This window comes from Suricata suricatta, chromosome 10 (genome assembly GCF_006229205.1).
Source record: "Suricata suricatta isolate VVHF042 chromosome 10, meerkat_22Aug2017_6uvM2_HiC, whole genome shotgun sequence".
NCBI lineage: Eukaryota > Metazoa > Chordata > Mammalia > Carnivora > Herpestidae > Suricata > Suricata suricatta.
Window position 1 is genome coordinate 97,824,255 of NC_043709.1, and position 27,967 is coordinate 97,852,221.

General features: G+C 45.3%; 2 protein-coding genes, 1 non-coding gene and 1 pseudogene across 8 annotated transcripts in view; 2 read left to right on the top strand and 2 right to left on the bottom strand.

Moving 5' to 3' along the window:
* Positions 1-26,173, bottom strand: part of NCAPD2 (non-SMC condensin I complex subunit D2) — a 29,444-nt gene extending 3,271 nt beyond the window's left edge. The window contains exons 1-25 of one of the 5 annotated variants that reach the window (XM_029954682.1): positions 25,474-26,173; positions 24,450-24,599; positions 14,391-14,466; positions 14,063-14,121; positions 13,402-13,580; positions 12,946-13,088; positions 10,281-10,408; positions 10,085-10,208; positions 9,768-9,915; positions 8,632-8,829; positions 8,164-8,298; positions 7,979-8,066; positions 7,703-7,883; positions 6,620-6,744; positions 6,059-6,298; positions 5,582-5,756; positions 5,263-5,347; positions 3,323-3,456; positions 2,837-2,969; positions 2,663-2,747; positions 2,422-2,589; positions 2,004-2,173; positions 578-689; positions 381-504; positions 146-301 (exon numbers count right to left, since the gene is read on the bottom strand). In XM_029954682.1, the coding sequence (XP_029810542.1) occupies positions 146-301; positions 381-504; positions 578-689; positions 2,004-2,173; positions 2,422-2,589; positions 2,663-2,747; positions 2,837-2,969; positions 3,323-3,456; positions 5,263-5,347; positions 5,582-5,756; positions 6,059-6,298; positions 6,620-6,744; positions 7,703-7,883; positions 7,979-8,066; positions 8,164-8,298; positions 8,632-8,829; positions 9,768-9,915; positions 10,085-10,208; positions 10,281-10,408; positions 12,946-13,088; positions 13,402-13,580; positions 14,063-14,121; positions 14,391-14,466; positions 24,450-24,576 (3,293 nt within the window). In that variant the 5' untranslated portion in view covers positions 24,577-24,599; positions 25,474-26,173. Of the gene's footprint in view, positions 1-145; positions 302-380; positions 505-577; positions 690-2,003; positions 2,174-2,421; positions 2,590-2,662; positions 2,748-2,836; positions 2,970-3,322; positions 3,457-5,262; positions 5,348-5,581; positions 5,757-6,058; positions 6,299-6,619; positions 6,745-7,702; positions 7,884-7,978; positions 8,067-8,163; positions 8,299-8,631; positions 8,830-9,767; positions 9,916-10,084; positions 10,209-10,280; positions 10,409-12,945; positions 13,089-13,401; positions 13,581-14,062; positions 14,122-14,390; positions 14,467-24,449; positions 24,600-25,387 lie in introns of all 5 variants that reach the window. The other 4 variants (XM_029954681.1, XM_029954683.1, XM_029954679.1 and 1 more) reach the window with 4 other exon arrangements.
* LOC115305748 lies at positions 753-855 on the top strand (annotated as a pseudogene).
* Positions 13,657-13,985, bottom strand: LOC115305873. Its single transcript, XR_003915062.1, has one exon. It is a non-coding gene; the product is annotated as a small nucleolar RNA U85 (small nucleolar RNA).
* Positions 25,838-27,432, top strand: MRPL51 (mitochondrial ribosomal protein L51). 2 transcript variants are annotated; one of them, XM_029954686.1, is made up of 4 exons: positions 25,838-25,903; positions 26,406-26,500; positions 26,584-26,694; positions 27,115-27,432. In XM_029954686.1, exons 1-4 carry the CDS (start codon positions 25,866-25,868, stop codon positions 27,309-27,311), a joined length of 441 nt encoding a protein of 146 aa, XP_029810546.1. In that variant the 5' UTR covers positions 25,838-25,865; the 3' UTR covers positions 27,312-27,432. The 2 variants fall into 2 exon arrangements, with proteins under 2 accessions (XP_029810546.1, XP_029810545.1); XM_029954685.1 differs by having other exon boundaries at positions 25,866-25,949.
* Positions 27,433-27,967: the final 535 nt, after the last annotated feature.

Sequence of the window (27,967 nt, forward strand, 5' to 3'; positions counted from 1 at the left end):
TTTGGGGCCATACAGGTCAAATATCAAGCAGATGTCAAGGTAATGCTAAAGTCCAGAGAAATAGTTTTAGTGATTCTCATCCTAACGGAACTACAGCCTCCCAGAGCTGGCGAGGCCTGCTAGAGCATCGTGAGGGGCCTCTCACCGAGCATACAGATGAGGTGTCCAGGGGTCCACCAGGTTGGGGAAGCGGATGGCCAGATCCCCGGTAGCAACCATGAGGTTAGACCGGACAACGGGGAGCGAGGACTTTTCCAGCATGGTGAACAGCAGACGAAGCTGGGAGTCGCAGAAAGGGGCACTAGGGGCCAGGAGAGGATCATCAGGGAGAGGTACCACCCCATCCCCTCTGAGAGGGCAGTACTGCCCCCGGGGCCTACCTGATCATGCAGAACTTGCCAAGCGCAAGGGATGCCGCTGCGGAGAGCTCCGGGGTGCTGTAGACGCCTGGGTTATTGCAGACTTTAAGCAGAAGAGGAACAAAGGCAGCCAGGATCTGCTTGCCTGTCGGGAACAACAGCTCTAGGTCTGGGACAGGTTGTCTCGGCCAGGGGGCAGGTCCCTCAGCAATTCTTACCATCTAACAGCTCCTTCTCACAGATGCTGCGGATGAGTTCGGCCTCTGGATCATCAGCGGCAGCGCCCGCCAGCCCCATCTCCTCCTCCATGGTGCTGTCAGAGCCTGCATTCTAACGAGGAAGAAACCAGGATCATGGCTTATCCAAGACAGCACTTTTTAAAAATTAAAAAAAATCGCTTCTCGGCCTTTTGGCTAAGATCAAGTGTAGTATCTGTTCACGTCAGCTTAATAAAAAATAAAAAAAAAATTTTTAATGTTTTTATTATTGAGACATAGAGAAACAGAGCATGAGTGGGGGGAGGGTCAGAGAGAGAGGGAGACACAGAATCTGAAGCAGGCTCTGAGCTAGCTGTCAGCACAGAGCCTGATGCGGGGCTCGAACCCATGAACCATGAGATCGTGACCTGAGCCGAAGTTGGCTGCTTAACCGACCGAGCCACCCAGGTGCCCCTTTAATATTTTTTTTTAATGTTTATCTTTTAGAGAGACAGCATGAATAGGGGAGCAGCAGAGACAGGGAAACATAGAATCTGAAGCAGACTCCAGGCTCTGAGCTAGCTGTCAGCACAGAGCCCAATGTGGGGCTCGAACCCAAGAACCATGAGATTATGACCTGAGCTGAGGTTGGATGCTTAACCCACTGAGTCACCCAGGTGCCCCCAAGGCAGTGTTTTAACTCCAGGCTGTGTTTCATTTTGCAGGAATGCATCTGGGGAAAGGCAAGTTCTGTAAAACTATTCCTACAACGTTCAAATGTGTCTATCAAGAGGAAGGACACCTGAACTAAACAGCAAAAGAACTGTGTCTTTGTAGTTTTGCTTTTAAGTTGCCAAATGTGAATTAGCAAATTCTAAGTGGAACAAGTGGCACTATTTTCAGGTTGCTAAAGTATATTCCTACATCTCTGAGCTCATCCTCACAGAAGCACGTCATTTCCTGTATACAGTCAATAAATGGATCACATGGACAACGGTTCAAGGTCACAGAGGTCAGACCTAATTCCACTGCTCCAAGACACTCTTTGTCTTATTTGTTTGCAAGACATACCTGCCTCTAGCGGAGAGAACACAAGGTCCTCATCAGGTGGCAGGCCCTGTAACCAAGGCTGATGGGAAAGGGGGTTTGTGTGTCCTTATTCCAACAAGCGGTGCCTTGGGTGGAGCTGAGCTTCAGGCTGAGGTCTCTGACTCAGCGCTCTGTGTTTCCTTACAACTTTCCTTCCTGGGTTGACCACCAACAGACTGCTCCATTTCTGTTCTCACTGAGCTTTCCCAGAGTAACAGAAGCAAGGAGGCAGTGTGTCTTTTCATTTAACAGTGGAAAAGGAGAGATTCCCAGAAGGAAATGTGAGCGAGCCATGGTCATGAAATAAGTCCGGGAAATGCTTGGGACACAAACGCAAATGCACAGCCACTTCACTCACCTTCTCCTTTGGATCCTTAGTCTTCTGCTCCTGTTCTTCCCGAAGAACCCGGCGCCGACAGAGCTCTCCGCTCACTGCCTGTTCCAGGTGTACCAGCTGCTGCAGAGCCACATCTCCAGCCAGGGACAGCAGGTTCATCAACAGGAAAGTGGGGAGCATGGGGGCGTCCTCTGGAGGAGGGGAGAGGAAAATAGGGAGGAAAAGGCAAAATTAAGTCTCCCAGGACCCTGCATCCTGTCTGGTTGTTTGGTGGCTTGGCCTCTTGCTCATGTGCTAAACACAAGTCGGTGAAGAAGAGAACGATGGAGATGGGGGGACGGTGGCGGTGACTGGCCCAGTCTGCGTGACAGACGTGAGACGGTGTGGGCTGCCAAGGGTCAGGGGCTGCTGCCCACAGGGGACCCTCTTGCCTACTTACTCTGGCCCTCCTGGGTGGCGCTCTTCTCCTCCAGCTTCTCCAGGGCCTGCTTCGCACAGCCCTGCAATATCTGGGCACCGATCACCTCGGGGCCCTCTGCCAGCTGGTAAATGAGGGTCACCGCCACCTCTTTGAATGGGATCCAGAGTGGGTCTGGGTGGACAAAGCCTGCAGAGAAGGGAGAAGTCACCCACTGCAGAGAAAGGACTCAGTTCTATCCAAGGCCTTCACGATAGCTCACCTTTTGTGACCACCTCTCGCAGTCGCTCAAACAACCTGTGTCGCTGGGGCAGCCGGAAGGGAGGGTGACGTTTGCTCAGAGAAGGCTGTCAAGAACAGGAAAGACCAAATGTGGGTACACGTGGACAGTGGGTAGGAGGACCGCCACTCTCCTTGGTCTGAAGACCCCACATACCTTTCTCCTGTCAGAGATGTTGGCAATGGCATGGCATACCTGCTGGGCCAGCCTGTAGTCCTGTGGAAACTTCTCATCCAGCCCTATGCTCACCAGTGTGTCTAAGTTGCTTCCCACAATTTCTGGTTTTCCTCTAGGGGAAGGAAGCCAGAGTTAAAGCTAGTCAGGGACAGGACTCTGTAGGGGAGGACGTCAAGTGGGGTAGGAAACAGCCCTCAGTGCAAGGCGAGAGCCCTGGAGCAGACAGCAGAGGCTCCGACACAGGGCTGGCCCCTCCGAATCCCTCCGGCAGTACCGGATCCTGTTACTTCTGCTGCTCGGGGTGCGGAGAGGGGGCGCTGGCGCTCTATTTCACTTTTCATTTAGGCAGCTGACTCAAGTGCACAACTTGGCTGGGCCTGACTGCTGTTACTGAAGAAACGGGAGCCTTCTCAGAACCTTCCCTTCCCCTCTTATTCCTACTGCCTGTATGGATCCGGGCCTCACCGTGCCATCATCCCGAGAAGCATGACAGAGGAACAGCGCTCCAGAGGAGAGCAGGGGACCTTCTCGGTCGCCTGCTCCCACAGCAGTTGGGTCACTGCTGGTTTCAGTTCATCCTTCTGCACAAACTCACAGAGCTGAAGAGAAAAGAGGAAGGGCTTAGGCCAAAAACTAACAATTCCCCCCAATCCTTGGTCCACTTCCCTGAAGAGAATATTGAGAGCCCCAAGTAGGTAAAAGCAATATTGAGGGATGGAAAAGGAAGAGGGAGGCTAGAAATGTAAAGTCAGGGTTTGGGGAGGTAGTTGCACCTCCGTCACTTTTCTACCCTCACGCCTTCAAAACTGCATTTATCAAGACGACGTACTGAAGCCTGTGAGAGTCCCATGGTTCTGACCACATTCCGGAAATTTCTCGTAGCTGTTGTTGTTATGACCACAACTCAGCATGTCTAAAATGGAAGGCTCTGTCCCCCCTTGCCTTTTCATTTTGCCCAGGGTATCAACTCTCTCAGTCACAAATGCTTAAGGCTTCACAGTCAGCTCATTTTTTCTCCACTTAATCCAATAGATTTTTCCTTTAGTATCTATCTTCCGTTAAGTGCAATTCCATAGCTTCTCCTCCTCGCCCGGGTCTAGCCCCTTGATGCTGCACACTGACAGAAGGTCTGGAGACCTTCTCGGCCCTAACCTCCTCTCCAAGCATCCCATACGTTCCTGCTGGACCAGTCTCTCAAACGTCTACTTCATCACATCACACCTCTGCTCATTGTTTAGAAAGAGTTCTCCTTTGGAGCACTTGAATGGTTCAGTTGGCTAAGCGTCCGACTTCCGCTCTCCTTTGCCTATAGCAGGGGCTCTGGACCAGGAGCTGGCCTGACACTTCAGCCCAGGGGCTGCCACCAGGCTCCTCTTAACCCACGAGAAAAATGAGGCTGGTGGTAGTACTCCACCTAGTGGAAGCTGCTGGTCAGCACCACCCCCGCCTTTTGTCTCCACAATCCAAATACTTGTACTTCAAAAGCAGATCCGCCTCACTAAAATGATGAGCAACAAGGTGAAAAGTCCTGGACTTGTGAAAGGCATTCAGGGACGTTTACAATTCAGTTCCAACCTACACTCCCACTTTATTATCTTTTGCAGATAACAATTTCCAGCCAGAACATGACCTTTTTCATTCCAACTTTCTGTGCTCTTAATTGGCTTTCCATCTACACGCTCCCTCCTCTCTCTCATTCTCTACATCCTACTCACCAAGACCCTACTTAAGTCTTACCACCTCCTGGACGGTTTCCTCAACATTCTACCTTACACTGCTGTCTTGTCCACTCAGGACTATTCAGGGTGATGTACAAGTAATGAGTATGTTTTCTGGAGCTCTTACTACCCGAGTCTCTGCCACTAAGCAGCCGTGATTAGCCAAGTTCCTTAACCTCTTGGTGCCTTAAACTTCCCTCTGTAAAATGTACACTAACAGGAGTGCCTCACAGGGTTGTTGTGAGAACGACACACAACCTGTTGTGAAGAGTGACAGCTAAGAACAGCGCCTCGCATGCCATCAGTGTTATCACATTACCACCGCGGCTACAACCGTTACCAGTACCCGTTTTTCTGGTACTGAATTATCTATGTTACGTTGTTCTAGAACCGTTTTATGTTTTTTGGCTACCCTGCTATCCTGTTGGTTCCTTCCAAGTTGGGAAGTTGAAAACAATTTTATACTTTGTGGCACTGAGTAAACAAACTGCTGAACACACAGTGGTCACTAATACTAATAAAGAAAGTAGAAGTAAGGGGGCGCCTGGCTGACTCAGTCAGAAGAGTGTGTGACTCTTGATCTCGGGATCATGAGTTCGAGCCCCATGTTGGCTGCAGAGATTACATAAACAATCAAGAAAGAAAGGAAAGAAAAAAAAAGGAAGGAAGGGAAAGAAAGAGACTTACAATTTCCTCAAGACACTGGATGGTCCCAGCTGAGGCATCCACTAGTAGCAAAGAGAGATTGTGAATCAAAGTCTGGGCCTTGGCTCTGTAGGAATAGCAGAGAGCAGAGATCATTAAAAACTGCTAAGTTAAACCTGGCAAACAGGTTACCATGCTGTCCCACCACAGTGTCAGATAACTTTACTGGAAGTCCAGCCCCGCCCTGAGCCCCATTACAGACTCAGGACTCCTCTAGAAGGATGCCCTGGCCCCCGCCATTCCTTTAGGAGACAGTGAACACCCTATGAGAAGCTGACTAAGGGCATGGCACCACATATACCTGGCAGAGTCCCCTTTGGGGTTGAGGTAAAGTTGGCGGTAGGCATTAAGCACAGCTTCCCGGACACCAGGCTCCTTAGACCAGATGAGAGGTAGCATGCGGCGCACCCCGAACAGGGCCTGAGGTACCCCAAATTGGAACACCATCACGAAGAATTCAATCACCTCCTGCACCACTGAGAGGAGAGACAGGAATGTCACTCATCTGCTGGGCAAAATTCCCTCAATACTTAAAAGTAGGACCTTTCTTAATGTAGCAACATGCAAATGGAAGCTTTTTCCATTTTCGCTGAGAATATCAACTCCTAGATGGACCTATCATGAAATACTGTACGCATAACATGTCTGCTCCACGAAGCTATCCAAACGGAAATAAAAATCCTTGCCTTTTGAAGTAGCAGATAGTTATCAAAATATGGACAAGACTGGTTTTTCCAACCCCAAGACCCAGTCCTTACAGAGAGGGACACTGGCATACCTGTAGTGGTATTTTCATACATCATCTTGCTGATGATGCTAATGGCCTCTGTAATCTTCAGAGAGAAGTTGTAGGCATCCTGCAGATACTGCACCAGCATCTCCTGCTTCACCAGCTCATTGTTTTCCCTGGATTTCACAGGCTCTGACGCACTGGGCTTGTCGTCTTTACCGTGTGTCTGTCCCAGGCCCATGTTCCCTGCAGACCCCTGGGCATTCTCCTGTGTGGAAGCTGCTGGGCCTAGGAATTAGAATTACAGGATGGCTATTGCTCAAGGGCTATGGGCAAATCCATCGGCTACAACATCCTTGGATATTTCTTTCCACAATGGGAGGGTATACTCTTAGAATCTACTCTAAAATGTCTTGGTTCATTTCTTAAAGATTCCTAACATCCTCCATGGTTTGGAAATACCCTTTCATGCCCTATGCCTATCAATCTTAGGCCCATGGGGTGTCTCCATTCCAGAGTGCTGCCAGGCCAGCATCAGGCATAAAGTAAGTAGCCCACAGATACTAGTTGAAATGTTTTGTTTGCTACCAAAAGAAGGAAAAGAATTACCTTTGAAGACAGTCTCCAAGAAATTCAGGAACCTGGTCTCCTCTGACTCCTCTGGGTCCATATGACTAAAAGGCTCAGACTCCTGGAAGTGGCCTATGGCTTCTTGAGTGAGAACAATGGCCTGTCTGGAAGAACATCCACCTGTCACCAACTCGGCACTCATGGAGTATCACTGCAGCCTCCTGTAATGGAGCCTACCTCATGATTATATCGAGAACCTAGACTTTCTGCTCCAAAGAAAAGTAACACTTCTCATGCTTAAGAAGTTGAGAAGTGGGGCACCTGGGTGGCTAGGTCAGTTAAGCATCCAACTTCAGCTCAGGCCATGATCTCATGATTCATGGGTTCAAGCCCCTCGTTGAGCTAGCTCTGTGTTGACAGCTTGGAGCTTGGAGTTTGCTTTGGATTCTGTGTCTCCCTCTCTCTCTGCCTCTCCCCTGCTAGAACTCTGTCTCTTTCTCTCTCAAAAATAAATAAAACATTTAAAAAATAATTAAAGAAAAAAAAGTTGAGGAGCCTGGTTGGGGTTCTCTCTCTGCCTCTCCCCTGCAGTCACGTTCTCTCTCTCTCTCAGAATAAATAAATACACATTAAAAAAGAGAAAGTTAATTCTAAGGGCCCTGGGTGGCTCAGTCAGTTGGGCTTCCGATTTTGGCTCAGGTTTTGATCTCATAGTTTTTGAGTTTGGGCTCCGTGTTGGGCTCTGAGCTGATGGCTCAGAGCCTAGAGCCTGCTTCAGGTTCTGTGTCTCCCTCTCTCTCAAAAATATATAAATACACACATACACTCACACACAAAAGCTGGGGACTCCTGGGAAGCTCAGTCGGTTAAACATCAACTCTATTTTGGCTCAGGTCTTAATCTCATGGTTCGTGAATTGAAGCCCTGTGTCAGGCTCTGCACTGAATGTTCGGTGCCTACTTGGGATTCTCTCTCCTTCCCTCCCTTATTCTCTACCCCTCCCTGGCTCATGCTGTCTCTCAAAATAAATGAACTTAATAATAAATACACATAAATACAAACATAAATAAGTTCACTCTAAACTTAAAAGGTCACTAGAGAGAACCTCACTCTCCCACATACTTGTAACTAGCCTTGGCAAGCAACTGACGGATGCGTCCCTTCACGTCTTCAGCGCTCTCGGTACTAGCGATCACCACAGGGGTCTCCTCTTCTTCCCGGGGAAGCTTTAGTAGCTGCTGCAGAGTAGACCCCAACTCCGGCAGCATGGCTTCCCACTCCTCCGCAGGGTCCAGCACTGCAGCTGAGTGAGGAAGTCTCTCTTAGACCCTTTCTTGAGTTTCTGATGGCCCGGAGCAGAATGTCTAGGGTGAGGATTCCTAGGCAGTAACTACTTACAAGCAGCTGCAGTTCGCCTCTGGGCCCTCATCTCTTGTAATTTCTGGGTTTCCTTCTGCAGTGGTCCAGCAAGGTCAGTGTCACTAAGCTACCCAAGTAAAATGAGTATCAGGGTTATTAAGTCACATAATTTCATTCCTGTTTCCATTTATTCCTTCTCTTTTGGGTAAATCAAGCCTACTTACCTTGCAGGAAAAGGGATTATTGGCAAGAAAACTGGCCAGCAGCTGAATGGCATTTTTACATACTAGCACTGACTTGTCTGCCAGACGTCCCACTGCTAGGGCCACCACTGCTTGGAAACGTGTCAACGGGAGAGCCTATGTGGGGCAGGAAGAGAAGAATGAGCTCACATACCACAGTATCCATTCTGTTCATCATACTCAAGATGATTTTAAAGTATGCTCTACATGAGAATGAGAGTACTCATTCTAAAGAAACTTTTTTATGAGATAAAAATAATTACTCTATGTCATGGTTAAGAGGTAGTATAGTTCTTAAATGGAGCCAAGCATCCTTGTCCTTGGTAGAGGAAGACCTTTCTTACTGATAGTAAGAATGTGAATTCTAGACTCTTCTGTGGGACACTGGATTCCTCTTCTCTTCAGCCTGTCTACAGAATACTGTATGCCTTTATCATGCAGTTTATTCACCTTCTGCTGGACAATTCGGGTAAAGAGCTGCAAAACACGGCTCCGCACAAAGGAGTTGATGTCGTGGCCATGGGCTTGCAAGGTGTCCAAGAACTGGTCTCTGGTGTCTCGGGCTGCTTCCTCCAGTTGATCACCATTGAGAACCTGCAGGACCATCTCTGCCATGGCTGCCAGCACAGCATTGCGCATTAGGTAACTCTACGGGAGAATCGGGCTGGTCTGAGGCTCCTCACTCCAAAGCTAACTCTCCTTTCCCCAAACTCCTGGGCCTCTCCAGGCACAAAGAAGGGGCGAGGCCTTAAGGTAAGGGTAAGCTTGCTTCACTCTGACTTTTTCTGGTCATTTGCCTAGGTATGCACCCTTGAGGTCACTGGAAGGGGCCTTGTCTGCTTGAGAATATAGGGACAAAATAAACAAGACCTCAGATTTTTCCCCATAAGGCTCATCACGTCTGCACACGTTTGAAAAGCATTAATTTCTATCTTTCACCTGAAGCCTCAAAGTCTTTGATCCATACTAATAAAACACCTCCTTCCCTCCCTCTCCTCCTCACATTTTATTGACAAAGAATGAAACATGGAGAAGCACAAGTCAGCCCCAGGGTGCCAAGCAAGTTCACTGCAGAATGTGGGGAAGGAGGGCTGGGGTTTCTGCCAGGCCACAGGCGAGAGAATGGAGGCTTGCACAAGAAGTTATAGTACACTAAAGGATTTAGGAGATTGTCTTTGTCCTTGACATTCACCGAGGAGTGCCCTGCATCAGTGTGGGAGGCAGCCAGGCAGAAAGAATTTGGAGCTGGCATTGTTTAAGAGAGCACAGGCAAGCTCAATGGTAGGAAGAGGAACGGAAGGAGCTTCTCCTGATGAACAGAAGGGACACAGAACCATGGCTGAGTGACTGTCACTGGGCCTAAGGCATGGAATTGCCATTCCCCTACCAGACACGGATAAAACCGATTGATACTGAAAAGGAGACGAATAAACGGCTCTTTAGTCAATAAACTATCTGTTTCTCTGCAGGAAGAAACTGTCACTGAGTTATGCTGAGACACCTTGACTTCATGGGAAAGCCATCCTCTTATAAGAAACAGCCTTAGAATTCCCAGAAGAACCTGAGATTCCTGGGGGACCACCTACCTCTCCATCCAGATGATCCAGCAAAATGCACATGCTGGACATCAGGATGGCCGGGATGCGCTCTGCTAGTTCTGTCAGGAAGGCTGCAAAGCCCTTTGCCCCTGAGGGGTCCCGACTCAGCTCCTGGGGACACTTCTGTCCAATCTCTCTGTGCAGGGAAGAAAGCACAGCCACAGCAAGATAATTCAGTTCGCAGTAAGGGAAGGGAAGTCTGGTATCTAAAACTCTAAAGAAACCTAGTGCGTACAGGGAATGTATTTCTAATCTTTTTCTTTCTCCTGAGGGAGAGGAGAATCAGAAACTTAGGCAAGAGTCACCTTACAATCTCTCCCACGATGCTCTTCATTCCATACTCAGTTGCCCACAGACTCACAGCTGCCACCAGTACTGGTGCCAGGTGTTCAAAGTGCTGCAGCATCTGGATGATCTTCACAGAGGCACCTGCGGAAGTACTAAACATGAGAAACGATGGGACAAATGGAAAATGCATGGCAAAGCAGAGGGCTAACTTACTGAGCATATGGTTGTAACGTGTCAAGGCGACACCAAGCAGGCGCGTTATGGCTTCCCGGGTGGCGCGGTTCTTCTGGTGACTAATGGTGGGGTTCTCCAGGAGGCGGTAGCAGCAGCCAGTAACCAAACTGAGAAAGGGAGGGAAGGAGACCATGAAGTCGGGTGTGTGGATTCAACCATACAGGGCCCTGCCGCATTCATTCTCCCTCTCCTGCCCCCGAAGTCAGGGTCTTCTAGCTTCCTTCATTCTATCGATCACCTTCTACATCAAGGTGCTGTGCTTTGCTCACCCTAGACAGGCGCTCTGTCCTTCAAGATTACAAACTTTTAGCCAGTATATGATACTTATACGGAACCCAATAGATGATAAAGGGTAGGAGAAAGTGACCAGTGACTTCTCATGGTTAAACATCATGGTTAACTCAGTCCTCGTCTTGGTCAACCTTTGAGCTGCAAGTGGACGCAGCCAATCACATCTTTGTCCTGCAAACACACTTCATGTGGCTTCCCAGATGCCAGACTGCCTTCCCCGGAGTACAGTGAGGATTTCTGCTCTCCTCTAGCTATGCTTACTGATTTAGTAATCTCATTCAGACCTGGGGCATAAACACCATTTATATAAATACACTGAGCTCCCAAACGAGTGCCCTCTCTCAGACCCCTCTCTTGCGCTCCAGATTTGTACATTCAACATCACAACTAGATGGACCTTGAGGGTGTCATGCTGAGCGAAGTAAGCCAGGCAGAGAAGGACAGAAACCATATGTTCGCACCCATAGGTCTAACAGGAAACTTTCAGAATGATCTAGCTTCAAGAAAAGCAAGCAGTTAGTAGTGCTTAAGAAAAATTGATTCAGTATCTAATGGATAGTTGATACCTGTCAGAACACAGCATTTTATATACTGTTAAGTGAAACTGCAATACAATCTAAGTTTATTTTGGGAGTGTTTGCTGTATAATTGGATTTAATGAAATGTTTAGAGGTGCAGTAAGCATGACTTTGAGTAGATAATGAAAGAAAATGCAAAATGCTAATTGATTCATGATGTGGTTTCATCTTAGCTTGGGCAAAGCATGCAGTATTTAATACATAGTAGCAGAATATTTACTATTGAAGCTTGAAAAGATGTGAGTTCTTTGTGTGCAATCTTTCATTTATGCATGTGAGAGGGTTTTCTTTTCTTAATATCTTTACATTGTAGTACTTGTTTTCCTTGTTGGGGTGTTTGCTTATTTAATACATTCCGTCAAGGACAGAAAAAAAAATCACAACTAGACAACATTGCTTGATGTCTGATGAGCACCTCAATCTTTGTATCCTCTCTTTGTATTCAAACTTTGAACTCTCTTTTTAAAAACACTTTAAAAAATGTTTATTAATTTTGAGAGGGTAGAGACAGAGAGAGATGGGGATAAGGGAAGGGCAGAGAGAGAAAGAGCAGGGGAGGGGCAGATAGAGACAGAGAGCGAGAATCCCAAGCCAAGCTCCGTGCTGCCAGTGCAGGGCCTGATGTGGAGCTTGAACTCACAAAACATGAGATCATGACTTGAGCCAAAATCAAGAGTTGGTTGCTTAGCCCACTGAGCCAACCAAGCATCCACCCCCACCTCTTTTTTTTTTTTTTTTTTTTAAGGTTTATTCTGAAAGCTCAGGCTAAAACCCTGGGTGAGTCATCCTTGCCTGCACTCTCCCTCAAATCTCACACACCTCTGTCAGCTCATCCAGTAAGCTCTACCTTAAGGAAAACAGTACAGAATCCATCCGCTTCTCTCCATATCCACTCCCACCCTTGGGTCTAAGCTACCATCATCTCTTGCCTACGTTACTGCAACAGCCTCCTAACTGGTCTCCTGCTTTCTTCCTTTCCCTTCACAGTCTGTTTCAATACAGCAGCCAGGATGGTCCTGTTAAAGCCCTAGTCAGACCACCTCATTGCCCTCCTCAGAACCCTTGAGTGGCCCCATCTCACTCTGAGTCACCGTGAAGGCCGAGGGTCGGCATAGTTGGCTCCCCACTGCTTCTGGGACTACACAGCTTATCCCCTCACCTCACAGCTGCCGTGTCTCCGGCCTCATTGCTACCACCTGTACATGCCAGACACATGCCCTCCTCAGGCTCTTTGTACCTGCTGTTCCGTTCCATGCCTCTGCTATTCCTCCAGATATTCTTGTGGCTCATACGGCCTCCTCGGGGGTTTTTGCTTAAATGTTGCCGCCTCAAAGTGGTCTTGTTAGAACAGCTGATTTAAGATCACAGCTCTCCTCCATCAAACTCCCCACCACCTCCTCTATTGTTCTCCACAGTAATTTAAAACTATAAAACACACCATGTATTTTTACTGATTTTAAAAATCATCTTCTGCTCTATAATATAAACTCCAAGAGGAAAGAAACTTTTGTTCCCAGTGTCTGTAATAATACCAGCCAACCATGCAGCCAGGAGATTCTCAGTAAATACGATGTCATGAATGAGCAAATGGGCATTAAAGATAAGAAACTCACGGCACTTTCTAGCATTTGTTATCTACTTACTAACAATTCTGAGTATATTTCTGTGTCTTACATACAGAAGTGAGGCATGAAACATAGTATTCAGAAAGAAGATATACCTAGCAACAGAGCCCTCATTCCTCACAGCTCACTATGACCATCTTAACCACCCACCTGACAAATTCCTCTTCAATTATTGAGTGGTTCCACAGGTGACGAATGTCCAGCTGGAGCAGCTGTGTTAGAAGCTGCAGGATTGGTTGCCTCTCTTCTTCCCAGTCAAAGCCATGGGTGGCCTTGGCCCGCGCTTTCTTCCCCTAAAAAAGGATCATGCATACATTTAGGGAAAAATAAGGAAACAGAGCCGGTCAAGATCTGCTAGTCTCAGTGCCCAAACTATCCAGTATTGAGACAAGGTAGAAGCTAACACAGCAGACGTATGACAACTTACAAAATATAAAAGAGCTACTTGTCAGGGAAGGATATGCTGTGACATTTTTGAGTACTTTCTCATAAACCCTAAATAAGGTTTATGACAGGATTCCCAGAATTATTGGATTCCCTTCTTTCCCATCGATCCTCCCACTCTCTCCAGGCCCCAGGTTGAGTGAGCCAGGAACTCCAAATTACCTTCCCAAGGTCCAGGTCCATGAGGCTTGTCTGGCTGCTCATGGTCTCAAAGGATTCCACGAGGCGGATCAGAGCATAGCAGTTCATTTTGAGAGCGTTTAGGTGGGCGCTCCTGTCGGACACACTCAGGGCTGCATCGTCCAGGACAGTGGGAAGTTCCTGGGAATGACGGGACACCACTGCGAAAGGCAGAGTCTGGAGTCAGCTTTGTTCACCTTCCTCATCTACCCTGACTTCCAAACACCCAGCACCGGCAGCCATCAGATTACCAAAGATCTGTGCTTCATCTCTCAGTGGCCACAACACAAGCCAAGTCCTTCAGGACCCCCGACCCTGAAATGCTGAACACACCCTGTCCCCACTCTCTCAGGCCAGCTACCCTAGTTTCTCCCTGGCAATTGGAAGAACCACCTCTATTAAAGAGAGGCAGTTCAAAAGTGGGACATACTTCTTGTTGGTCTGCCCTTACAGCGAACACACACGACTCTGTATTGCCCACCAAGATTACAGACCTTAATAGGTCAAAGGTCCCCAGGCTTAGCCAAACCAACTGAATCACCACAGCCTTGATATCATCATGTGGCTGATAAATTGTAGGAAACAGTAAGCAAGCAAACAACAACCAACACCTTCCATCCCCTACCCCCTGACCCATAAACACCTTTCATCAGGAATTCCAGAGTATCTTCCTTGAGGCCAGGATCTATACTTCGAAAGTGACTATGAGGGAAAGAAAGTGTGGGGGGTGAGACAGGAAACTGCAGAGCCCATTCTAGATTAGATCAAACCTGAAGATTCTAAGACTTAAACACATCTGTGAAATTGCTCAACTGAATAAATGTGTTGTGAAGTCGGGGTCAATGCTCATTAGTAGAGAAAACACCCAGAACCTTTATCAGTGAACCTGGAATTTGGAATTTCAGGACTAACATGCAACGTTAAGTTAAACCACCAGTTCTTAAAGCACCAGCCTGGTGCTTTCTACTTACTGTAGAATGCTGTAGACAGTGTCAAAGTGCTCCAGCATTGCCAGGGGCCCCTGAGCTCGGAAGGCAGCCTGAAAGGCTACAAAGATGAAAGAAAGAAATCAACATATAGGGGGAGAGGCCTTTTTGGTAAATTACACTCATGGCAGAAAATCGAGTTAATCACTTTTATTGGCCGAATATCAAAAAGAGACAGTTCATTTCAATGTAACCTATTAGAATGTTACACTTGTCCTGTTTTATAATGAAAACCTTGAGTTTCACCACATCTGAGTTAGATATTATTATGTTTCTTTTAAGAGAAAAGGAATTAAGTCTCAAGAGTAGTTGTGTGACTTGTCCAGAGGGGCTAATAGCAAACACAAACTCAGGATCTATTTTTTTTAAATTGTGAAATGATAAAAGTGGCAAAAACAATAGAGTTTTCTGGTACTTTTCACTCTGATAATATTAACATCTTCTATAACCGTGGCACAAGAATCTATAAAAAATTAACATGAACTCAATGCTATTAATGAATCTATAGACCTTATTTGAATTCTGTTAGTTGTTCTATCTGTAATTTTTTTCTGGTCCAGGATCTGATCCAGGATCCCACAATGCATTCAGTTGTCATGTCTCCTTAGTCTCCTTCCATCTTTGTCTTTTAAAATCTTGACACTTTTGAAGTCCTTCAGTCTGGGTTTGTTTGCTATTTTCTTGTGATTAGATTGAGGCTATGTATTTTAGGCAGAATGACCACAGAAGGGAGCCTCCTTTCAAAGTATCATACCAAGAAGTACATAATATTCATGCCTTATTACTATGTTAACCTTGCTTACCTGCTAGTGTGCCAGCTAACTCCTCTGTAAAGTTGCTATTTTCCCCTTAGCAGCAAGTAAATATCTTGTAGGGAGATACTCTGAAACTGTACAACTGGGGCGCCTGGGTGGCTCAGTTAAGTGGTCTACTTCGGCTCAGATCATGATCTCACGCATTTGGCTCTGTGCGGACAGCTCAAAGCCTGGAGCCTATCTTCAGATTCTGTGTCTTCCTCTTCCTGCCCCTCCCCCACTCATGCTCTGTTTCTCTGCTCAATAAAAAATAAAAACATAAAAAAAATTACCAAAAAAAAAAACCTGTACAACTATCCTGTTTCTCTTCACATTTTGCCCATGATTCTTGCCTACCACAGTTATTACTGATGTGTTAGTAAGCACTATATGATTTTTCCTTATTCTTTCTTTTAAAAAAACTTTAAAGTAATCTCTATACCCAACATGGGGCTCAAACTTACAATGAATGCTGAGGTCAAGAGTTGTATGCCCTTCACACTGAGCCAGCCAGGTGCCCCTCTTCGGTGATTTTTCTATCTCCATTATTCTTTCTACACTTACTAACGGGAATGCCACTCTAAGGATGAGCTATCCCTTTCCCCCCAGTTATTTATTCAAATTGGAACAGACTCACGAATATTTCCTTTATTCTGTTTTAATCTATTTCTACTACTATTTATTTTGTTGCTTAAATGATCCCATACTTGACCACTGGGAGCTCCTTCAACTTGGCCTGCCTGCGGTCCTTTCAAAAGGCTCCCTTCACATTGGCTCTCTCACTTTCTAGTACAAGATGTTCCTGGCCCAGTCTGCAATCAACCATTCTGGACAGAGTCTTCATTTCTTTGTGGAAGTTTGGCAAGTAGGAACCAAGTTCTAGGCACTAGATAGGCTTACTGCTATTGTATTGTATCACTGTATCTCTCAGTAGAGAACAGCAGGACATGTATGTGTATGTACATACATATCCCCCATGTCTATTTTGATCTGTTTGTATCTTAAAAATGGGAGTTCATTTACATATTTACTTAATCCTAGTATAAACATAAAGCAGCTTCAGAATCCCAACCTGCATTCCTATAAAAAAATATTTTAGTAACTTAGCTTACAATAATTGTGTAAAGTTCTTTGTTCCAGACTATATAGAAAAATCTTTTTTTTTTTAAAATTTGTGAAAGAGAAAGTGACCGAGTGGGGGAGAGGGGCAGAAGGAGAGAAAGAACCTTAAGATTGTTAAGATTAAAAACTAAACATTTAACATACAATAAAAAAAAGAATGAGAAACAAAGCTCAAGCTCTTTCATGATCCTGTCTCATCAACAAACTTCTCTGCCAAATTCCCATTCTTTGGTGGAGTCTCAAGCAAAAAACTAACCTATTCCACTGCCCCAAAAATATATCTCCTCTTTTTCCATCTTTGGTTTAATACTGTCCAGGAACTGCTCTTATCCTGCCAACATGCTCAGGCCCCCTTCTTTATATATTTATTTATTAAATATTTAAAAAATATATTTATTATTAAAAAAAATTTTTAATGTTTTATTTTTGAGAGAGGGACAGAATGAACAGGGGAGGGTCAGAGACAGAGGGAGACACAGAATCTGAAGCAGGCTCCAGGCTCTGAGCTGTTGGCACAGAGCCCAACGTGGGGCCTGAATTCACAAACCGTGAGATCATGACCTGAGCTGAAGACGGATACTTACTTAACCTGACTGAGCTACCCAGGAGCCCTTTTATATATATATTTTTTTAACTCTTATTTATTTCTTTATTTTGAGAAAGAGGGCACGAACAGGGGAGGGGCAGAAAAAGAGGGAGAAAGAGAATCCCAAGCAGGCTCTGCACTGCCACTGCAGAGCCCATTGCAGGGCTCCAACCCACCAACCAAACCCTGAGGTCATGACCTGAGCCAAAATCAAGTCAAACACTCAACCGGCTGAGCCACACAGGTGCCCAGGCCTCCCTTCTTTAAAATAAAACAAAAATGTTCAATGCCTTTCATTTGACTTTGCTATTGCCTTTTAATATTTATTTATTTTGAGAGAGAGAGAGAGACAGAGTACAAGTGGTGGAGGGGCAGAGAGAGAGAGAGGGAGACACAGAATCTGAAGCAGGTTCCAGGCTCTGAGCTGTCAGCACAGAGCCTGACGCGGGGCTCGAACTCACAAACCGTGAGATCATGACCTGAGCTGAAGTCAGACGACGAAGCCACCCAGGTGCCCCTATCATACCCCTTTTAAACTGTGTCTCCTCTTTCAATTTCCTGATCTGTTTCTGGGATTTACCAACTTAACAGCTATTCTCTCAAAGATTACCAACTACCTATTTTTTTTTACTACAATGAATGATTTTCTTGGTCCGTATATCTCTAATTCTTTGAAGCATTACCTACTGATCTAGTCTAGCCTCAGACTGCTTTAGGATTACTTTTGTCTTGCACATTTACCAGTCCAAGCTACTTAGCTTATTATTAATACTAAGTCTGTTTCCTCTTCTCTAAGTGGGTAATAATATGAGATTGCACATCACAGGGCTCTTCAGAATTTTTTGGTAAAGGTTTAGTAGGAATAATTCTGTGAAGCAGTCAGAACAATACTTAGCATACAATGTAACAGTATATGTAAGCTATTTATCACTCTTTGTTTTTTTAAAGTTTATTTCTTTTTTGAGAGAGAGCAAGCAAGCAGGGGAGACACACAGAGAGAGGAAGACATACAAGGAGAGAGAGAATCCCAAGCAGGCTCTGCACTGGTAGAGATGGGACCCAATCCCATGAACTGTGAGATCATGACCTGAGCTGAATTGAGGTAGGGCTCAATCCCATGAACTGTAAGATCATGACCTGAGCTGAAATCAGAGTCAGACGCTATTTACCACTCATACAAACTTCCTTCTGTAATCTGGAAAATATAGAGAATGGAAAAGGGAAAGACACAAACACTGTTAACATCTGGCTAAAATTTTCCCATCTATTTTCTATGCATAGTATTTCTGCTGTTGAGGTCATATCACATATCCACTTCTCTGTTCTGCTTTTTAAAACTTAGTATTATGGAATGCCTGGTGGCTCAGGGAGTTGAACATCTGACTTTTTTTTTTTACACTTATTTATTTTTGAGAGAGAGAGAGAGAGAGAGAGAGAGAGAGAGAGAAACAGAGAGACAGAGACCGAGCACAAGTGGAGGAGGGGCAGAGACAGAAGGAGACCTAGAATCTGAAGCAGGCTCCAGGCTCTGAGCTGTCAGCACAGAGTCCAAGGTGGGGCTCACAAACCGTGAGATCATGACCTGAGCTGGTCCGAGCCACCCAGGTGCCCCGAGCATTTGACTCCTGATTTTGGTTCAGGTCATGATTCCAGACTTGTGGGATTGAGCCCTGCGTTGGGCTCTGTGCTGAGCATGGAGCCTGCTTGGGATTCTCCTCTCTCTCCCTCTGCTTGTCCCCCACTCACTCTCTCTTTCTCTCTCAAATAAACATAAATAAATAAAACTTTATTTTACAACAAGCATACTGTACAACCTTTGTAAATAATTTTAATGGTCACATAATATTCCATCAAATACATATATATTAATTAACTTACTATTTATTGTTAGACATTATGGTATATCTTTTTTTTTTAACTTCTTTTCCTAATGTTTATTTTTTGAGACAGAGACAGAGTGCGAGGGAGAGAGGGTCAGAGAGAAAAGGAGACACAGAATCTGAAGCAGGTTCCAGGCTCTGAGCTCTCAGCACCTAGCCCGAGGTGGGGCTTGGAAATAATGACTGTCGAGATCATGATCTGAGCTGAAGTTGGAGGCTTAAACAACTGAGCCCCCCAAGTGCCCCTCTTTTCTTTTTATAGTAGGTTTCATGCCCCACATGGGGCTTAAACTCAGGACCCTGAGATCAAGAGTTGCATTCTCTATTGACTGAGTCAGCCCAGGTACCCCTATTGTTTCCACTAAAATTCACATTGACTTCCTTGGCAAATCTGGATTAAATCCAATTTACTGCCTACTCCATTCATGTAATCACACAAATAAAAATGGCTTGACAAAAATATACAATCATGCTAACTATTCTCACCTTAACTTATGACTATTAATCTCAAGTGAGCCCTTAGTATTTCTTGGTAAGCCTGTTAAAAATTCCTAGGCCTACTCACCTTCTTCTAGGCAATTATTTCATACCTTTCCTTTACTCATAAGATCAAGGCCTTCTTCCCCAACTTCCTCTTGGTTAAGGGCTCCACTTCCTATCTCACTGAGAAAATAGAATTACACATGAGACTGGGCACATGGGTGGCTCAAGTTGGTTAAGCAGCCAACTTTAGCTCAGGTCATGATCTCACGGTTTGTGGGTTCGAGCCCCACGTTGGGCTCTGTGCTGACAGCTTGGAGCCTGGAGCCTGCTTCAGAGTCTGTGTCTCCCCCTCTCTCTGCCCCTCCCCCAATCGTACTGTGTCTCTCTTTCTCAAAAATAAATAAACATCAAGAATCACACAGGAGAGAACTTCCAGCTGCCCCAAGATCTGTATTTCCCCTCACTTTCTGCATCTGTGCCCAGGTACTCTCCTTCTCTTTTGCTACTGTGGATAAACTGTCCCATCCTCTAATAAAGCCATCCCCTTCCTCTGTGCACCAGATTACACAGTCTCTTACCTACTAAAGACACTGCTCCAGCACTCTGTCCCCTCTCCCTCCTGCATCAACTTTTCCTTCTCTGATGGCTTCCATTCAGTACGTACGTATGTAATGCCACCCATCTTATAAAAAATCCTCTCAGGGCGCCTGGGTGGCTCAGTCGGTTAGGTGTCGGACTCTTGATTTCGGCTCAGGTCATGATCTCAGTTTGTGGAATCGAGCCCCGTGTTGGACTCTGTGCTGACAGCAGGAGCCTGCTTGGGATTATCTCTCTCTCCCCCCCTCTCTCTGCCCCTCCCCTGCTCTTGCTCTCTCTCTCTCTCTCAAAATAAACTTAAAAAAATAATCCTCCTTCACCTCTACCTCCTTCTCCACCACCACTCCATTTGTTACTCATGAAAGCAAAACCATCAGAAAGAGTTATCTTACCTCTGTCCTCTCCCATTTTCTCATAAACCCACCTATTCCAATTAGGCTTTTGCCCCCACCACTCGTCTGAAACTGCTTGCCCCAAGTTTGCAATCACCACACTGTGAAGTCCAGTAATTAATCTGCAGTTGAGCTCTCCACTTCTTTTTGAAATGTTATCAAGCCTCCATTTAGTGCCTTTGTTCACTTTCTGCCTCAATGACTGGTCCTCAGGTTCTCCTACTGGTTTTTTCTTATCTTTCCAGTTTCTAAATATTGGGCTGTCTCAGATGTTAGATCTTCAAATTGCTTCTCATCTCCATCTATACTCAAATTTCATGGCTTTAAATGCCCTCTACATGCTGAATATTAAACCCCAGACATATAGCTGTAGCGGGAACCTCTCCCTGAAACTCCACAATTCTCCGACCAACAGACCAAAGCTGCTCCTCTCATAGGTTACCGCATCTCAGTAAATGGAAGCTCCATTCTTCTAGTTGCTCCGATCCAAAAACCTTGTAATCGTCCTAGATTCTTTCTCTAACCCTGTAAATCCAAGCCAATCCATCAACAATTCTGTTGGCTCTACTTTTAACATCTATTTAGAACCTGGGGGGCCTAGGTGGCTCAGCTGTTGAGCGTCTGACTTTGGCTCAGGTCATGATCTCATAGCCCTTGAATTTGAGCCCTGCATCGGGCTCAGGGCTCACGGCTGTTAGCATGGAGCCTGCTTTAGATTCTCTGTCCTCCTCTCTCTCTGACCCTTCGCACTCTCATTCAAAAATAAATAAAAAATATTAAAAAACAAAAAAAATCTATTCAGAACCTAACTTTTTATGAATACCTCTACTGTTAACACCCCAGGCAAGGCAAGCTAGCTGATACTACTGTATTACCCTCTTCTTCCCTTCTCCCTGCTTCTTCCCTTGCCCCTCACACTCTTCTGTACAACACACAGTGAGAGTTTTAAAAAAATTTTATTTCATTTTTTAAATTTACATCCAAGTTAGCATATAGTATAATGATTTCAGGAGTAGATTCCTTAATGCCCCTCACCCATTTAGCTCATCCCCCCTCCCACACCCCCTCCAGTAACCCTCTGTTCTCCATATTTAAGAGTCTCTTATGATTTTGTATTATTTTTGCTTCCCTTCCCTTATGTTTATCTGTTTTGTACTTTAAAGTCCTCATGAGTGAAGTCATGTGATATTTGTCTTTTTCTAATTTCAGTTAGCATAATACCCTCTAGTTCCATCTACATAGTTGCAAATGGCAAGATTTCATTCTTTTTGATTGTTGAGTAATACTCCATTGTGTGTGTGTGTGTGTGTGTGTGTGTGTGTGTGTGTGTACACACACTTTTTTTTTAATATGCTTTAAGAATTCTTAAGTTTATTTATTTTTGACAGAGGGAGGGAGAGAGTGTGAGTGAGAAAGCTGGGGAGGGACAGAGAGAGAGAGAGACACAGAATGTGAGGCAGGCTCCAGGCTCTGAGCTGTAAGCAGAGACCAATATGGGGCTCGAACTCATGAACTGTAAGATCATGACCTGAGCCAGAGTCAGACATTTAACCAACTGAGCCACCCAGGTGCCCCATACCACATCTTCTTTATCCATTCATCCATCGATGGACATTTGGGCTCTTTCTATACTTTGTCTACTGTTGATAGTGCTGCTATAAACATTGGGGTGCATGTGTCCCTTCACAATAGTGATACTTTTAAAATGTCAGACCGGTGCTCGCTTCGGCAGCACATATACTAAAACGTCAGACCGTATCATTCCTGTGCTCACACTGAAGTGAAATCTTTATAATTTGGCCCCCAAGACCCCAGATTAGTGCTTCTCCAACTTAAATGTGCATCTAGAAATGCTCTTAAAAAAGGGATTTTCTGAGGTGCCTGGGTGGCTCAGTCGGTTAAGCGTCCGGCTTCAGCTCAGGTTATGATCTCACGGTTCAGGGGTTCGAGCCTGGTGTCGGGCTCTGTGCTGACAGCTAGCTCAGAGCCTGAAGCCTATATCGGATTCTGTGTCTCCCTCTCTCTCTGACCCTCCCCTGCTCGTGCTGTCTCTCTCTGTCTCTCAAAAATAAAATAACAAAACATAAAAAAAAATTAAAAGAAAAAACGAATTTTCTGATTCAGTAGTTTTGGGATGGATCTTTATCTTGGATTTTTTTTTCTCATAAATTTCTAAATCATGATTCTAGTTTGCTGGTCTGAAGACCACACTGTAAGAAGCAAGACTCTAGAATAATCTACACCACTTCTCATCTGACTTCTTTTCCCCTAGCTTACTTCACTCCAGCCATATTGGCATTTTCCTACCTCAGAGCCTTGGCACTGGCTTTTCTCTCTGCTTAGAAGGCCTATGAGAATCTGCATAGCTCATTTCTTCCACTTTTAAGGTCTCTGCTCAAATGTCACTGGTCAGCAAGCCTTCTCTGATCATCCAACATAAAATGCAGTTCCTACCCAGCCACACCGTTTGTTTATCTTGCTTACTTTTCTCCCTGGCACTTATAGCCATCTGACATCATCCTTATTTATTTATTCCTTGTTGAGAACCTTGAGAGAATGAACTTTGTCAACTTGTCTGTTACCTTTACTGTTGTATCCCCAGCACCCAGAACGCTGCCTGGCATACAGTATATCGTCAGTAAATACTTACTGAACAAATTAAATGATCTGATCTTGTAGAACTTATGGTTAGGGTTCTAAACATCAAAAGCAATGCAATTATTATAAAAAGAACTCTTAAAGTAATTATTAATTTAAAAAATGATGCATTACAATAACTGAAGAACAATTTACCACATTATGTAGCTTATACAACTGGTGATACATATGTCAACACAATATGGAGAGAATATATCTCGACCACAGTGGATTCTGTTGACTTGCCAGCTGCCAGTTGACCTCCACATTCTGTTTTTGCTTACCAAATGGTGATGTGTCTAGGTTTAGGGAGGCTCCTAGAAAATAATCTTTATCAATTTAGACAATCTGGGTAAATCCATATCCCTTACCATAATTAGTTAGGGTAATACACAAAATCCAATTCTGGGTAAGTCTGTTGGGAGGCCTCTGGTAAAGTTTTAAGAAAAGAAAAGGCATAAGATAAAAAAAATCACCTTTGCTACCTCTGGACATCAGAGCAAGAAGCTGGCATCTAGGAACCATGATGGCCAAGAGGAGACAAGCTGGAGTTAAATTAGCAAGCTGTGGGGCGCCTGGGTGGCTCAGTCAGTTGAGCGGCCGACTTAGGCTCAGGTCATGATCTTGTGGTTCGTGAGTTCGGGCCTGGCATTGGGCTCTGTGCTGACAGCTCAGAGTCTGGAACCTGCTTTGGATTCTGTGTCTCCCTCTCTTTCTCCCCCTCCCCTGCTCATGCTCTCTCTCTCAAAAATGAATAAATATTAAAAAAAAATTAGCAAGCTGCTGCATTAACCAACCCTTCTTGTTGTAGGAGATAATAAATAAATGAAGTACACTTGCATCCCTATCTTAACCGATGAGGAAACAGGCACAGACAATAAGTAACTTGCCCAAGGTGAGAGTGGTAGAGCCAGGATTCAAATTCAGAGAGGATGGCTCCAGAATCTTAATCTCTACTCTATGTACCTCTACCTCTCCAAAACAACCTGGTACAAGACTGCTTCCAGTAAGTATAGTGACATTACAATGTCTTGCTGATAATGTATAAATTTTCTTGTTCATCTGCAGGTTTCAATGGGTAACTGCACTGTACATATAGTGTTCAGTGTTGTAGCTGTACGTGGTTTTTTTTTCCTTATTACTACTGCACACCCTTGGAAACAAGAGATCTAGACTCTAAAAAAGTATCTGAAACAGGTCAGGTTTAAGGACTTATCCCATACATTCTGAGAAAGCTACCTTCTCCTATAACTTTAAAATCCATCAGAACTTAATTTTGGTACATGGTAAGAGGTAAAGATCTAAAATAAGTTTTTCTCCAAAGAGTAGCTGTGCACACCAAGACTGTTTTTTGAATGATTGAGAAAAGGAGGTCAATGTGTATACTCCCCATGTAATGCATCCCCACCAATACTAGGAGGAAAACAGTGAATAGGAAAGACAGGTTCACTGCCCTCACAAAGCTTAGCAGTGTGGTGCAAAAGGCCAATAATATATTTATATGAGGGCGGGGGGTTTGAAGTGCCAGGGACAGTAGCAGCTACGAGTCTTACCTCTAAGCTGTGATGGAAGATGTCGGATGGACAGTACCTCTTGCACAACATATTGATTCACCCCTCCACTTTTCAACAACTCCTCTGGGGCTAAAGGCAGATGGAACTCATACAGCTGGGGAGCCATCTTTCTCCCACTGGCCCACGGGGCTGGAAACCAAACAGCAAATAGGTCAGGGTCTACATCCAAGGTCTGTCTTTTTATCTGATTCTATTATTCCCCCCTCCCCCTCCAATATATGATGCTTATATCAAACTTACACCACCGTGGTAACGTTACCTTAAGAGGATGCGAGGCAACCTTGGACTAGAATCTAATTAATTCTAGTTGTGACTCTGCTATTTGGTCATGTCACATAACCCCTTGAACCTCATCTGCACAATAGAGGTACTAATCTTTGATTATTTTACAAAGTTGCTCTGAGGGCCAAATGAGTCAAAGGATATGAAAATGTTTAAAGAAATGCAAGTGGCATATCAATGCATCAAGTTAGCATTTCTATTTTTATGGACAAGCTTATGCACTGAGAGAATGCAAGGCTAGAGCACTCAAGACTAGAGCAGTGGGCCAGCACGGGCTAGTGCGTGTCCTGGCTTCATAATGGGAGAGCATTAACATTCAAGATCTATTTACTCTGTTGTCACGTTCTTATTAGGCTATTTGAATATATCATATCTGATCTAGTTCTCCAAAGTCCAATCTCATAGAATGCATAGTAATATAACCCAACTTACAGATGCAGAAATTGAACCTAAAAAAAGGTTAAGCGATTTGCCCATATGTCCTACGGATCTGTAAAACTTACTGTTTCTACTACATGTTACCGCCAGAACATACGCACTGAAACTTCCTGCCTCTAGTAGCCTAATACCGTGTCATACTGCCCCGTCTCCAATCTTCCCAGCCTTTCATTCCCCGCTGCCCAGTAACACCACACCTCAGAAAAGAACTTCACCCGCCGCTCCTCCGACTCCAGACTTGGGGCCGAAAAGAAGTAAAAAACCCAGACTGCACAATACGCACCAATCTGCACCGCAGCACTCAAGCGGGCAGAGAAACCCGCCAATCCCCGGCAGGCGGAGGTAAAAACCCTCCTCAAAGCCCGGCGCCGCGCGGGCAAAGCCAAACGTGTAGTTCAAATTCTCAACGGCCGCTAGGAGGCCAATCGGATAACTCTCTGCAGTGACGGCCAATTACATCTCAGGAGCCAGGAAGTCGGCCGCACAGCCGGGGGTGGGGCGGGGCCTAGATCCCCTACCCGCCCCTTGTCGTCTCGCGGCTGCGAGTTTCTGCCGCCCTTCTAGCTAGGCGGTGATAGCGCTCCTGCGCTAGTGACCCATTCAGTCACCCCCCGCCCCCCCCCCCGGTCAGGAGGCAAGTCCAAGCCGGGAGTTAGAAGACCGAGGCTCTAATCCATGTTCCGCCATCTCCTCTGCTATGTGGCGTCCAGCAGGTCACTTCACTCTGAGCCTCAAGATTTCCTCCCCAGTAGAAAAGGGGTAATAAAAACAGCTACAGCAAAATACAGCTGTGAGGCACAGAAAAAGAAGGCTTTGAGTTTCAGGGTCTCAACCTTCATCTCCTTCACAGTTGAGGGGCGCCCCAGAGTAGGGTGGGTTTTCTTGAAATCCAGTTTTGGGACGTTCTGGACTACGACGAAACCAATTCCTAGGCTCTTTCGACTCTTCAGATTTCGGCGGGCGAACCGGAAGCGCCTGGGCGGGACGGGAAGGGAGGGAGGGTGTCTAGGCCTCTGTACACCGGAACCCGGAGGACGGGGCTTGTGGTTGGGGAAGGAGGGGCCAAGTCGGTCCTGGCGCCGAGAGCTACTTCCGTGAGATCCAAGATGGCTTCTCCCATGTAGTGTCCTGTGGCACTATTGCAGAACGTCCTTGTCAGCTACTCGAGGGCCACGTGTGGCCCTACTCTTATGCTTGTTTGGTGTGCTGTTGTAGGAGAGAGACGAGAGCAATGGCAGGGAGCCTCACTTTGGGAGCAGGCAGGATTCTATGGGGCTGGGTCCCCGTATCCTGCAGAAGCTTCTCTCTGGGTAAGTGGCTGATGTAGAAATCGCCCCTAGAACTGCTTGTCAATAAGCGGCTCAGACTCATTTCCTTTCTTCCCCATCCCTAGGTGTTCCTGAAATGCTCCATGTAAGGCTCACCCTTCCGCCTCCCAAAGTGGTTGATCGTTGGAACGAGAAGAGGGCCATGTTCGGGGTGTATGACAACATTGGGATCTTGGGTAAGACTCGATTCCATGGTACAGAATTTCAGAATGGCAGTTCTTCCGTAATGACTATCATTTTCCCCCCAATGTAGGAATGGTACCGTGCTCAGTAGTAAGAGCAGACACTTAACATGTGTATTTTGGTTGTATTTGGCGCTGTTCTGAGTGCCCAACATGTATTAATTTAATCCTTACAATAAGTAAGGAAACTGAGGGGCACAGAGGGGTTAAGTGATTTTTCCAATGCTAATGAGTGGCAGTGACAAAATTTGAACTATGAGTAGTCTGGCTCGAGTCTGTACTGATCTTGGTCATGTAGGTGCAACTTGTCTATAGATGCAGGTCAGGAAAATGCAACTGCATACTAAAGGCTTAGCTGGTGGAGGCTGGTTTACCTCTTGTCTTGGAACTAACATGTTCCCTCACATTACACAGGAGACTTTGAAATGCACCCCAAAGAACTGATTAGGGGCCCCAGATGGCTTCGAGGCTGGAAGGGGAATGAATTGCAACGATGTATCAGAAAGAAGAAAATGGTTGGAAATCGAATGTTCCTTGATGACCTGCACAACCTTAACAAACGCATCAGCTACCTCTATAAACACTTTAACCGACATGGAAAGTACCGATAGAAGAAAAGCTGGGAACTGTGGAAGAGGCACATCTGTCACTGAGGGGGAAGAGGAACAGTATTGTTCCTTCTAAGGAAAAGGATTTGTATACTCTCTGTAATAAAATGGGGCTTCTTTGGAATCTGTTATCCACACACTTTATTTTACTCTAGGAGTTACTTTTATTCATTCAGGTCGACTGTGAACTCTGGCTCATCCCTAATTCCTATAGTCTTAGGTTTGAACTTAACCTCTTGCCCATTGCAGACTAGCCAGCCGTACTTAAAGCCTTTAAAAAAGAAAAGAGGTGCCTGGGTGGCTCAATTGGTTGAGTGTAGGACTCTTGATTTCTGTTCATGTCCTGATCTCACAGTTCATGAGATAGAGCCCCTAATCCGGCTCTTTGCTGACAGCATGGAGCCTGCTAGAGATTCTCTCAGCCCCTCCCCTATGCTCAAAATAAATAAATACTCTTAAAAAAAAAAATTGTTGGCACGTTTTGGTTTTTCATGTGTTGAAAGTGGTAATTTTTAATTGCTTCTTAATGCCGTTATGTTAAATGTATTTTGAAAGCATTTTCACACTGGAATGAAATGTAACAGATAAATAGAATTATGCTTGTTCATTATTTTCATCAAAAATATTGGATACCTTTTCTAAGCTGAGAAATGCAGGAA

Bases quoted from the DNA above. Each gene is read 5' to 3' on its own strand.
- MRPL51 (XM_029954685.1), top strand. From the start codon at position 25,888: ATGTGGCGTCCAGCAGGTCACTTCACTCTGAGCCTCAAGATTTCCTCC. The intron at 25,950-26,405 runs GTAATAAAAACA...GTGCTGTTGTAG, and splicing joins TCCTCCCCAGTAGAAAAGGG to GAGAGAGACGAGAGCAATGG. The intron at 26,501-26,583 runs GTAAGTGGCTGA...CCCCATCCCTAG, and splicing joins CTGCAGAAGCTTCTCTCTGG to GTGTTCCTGAAATGCTCCAT.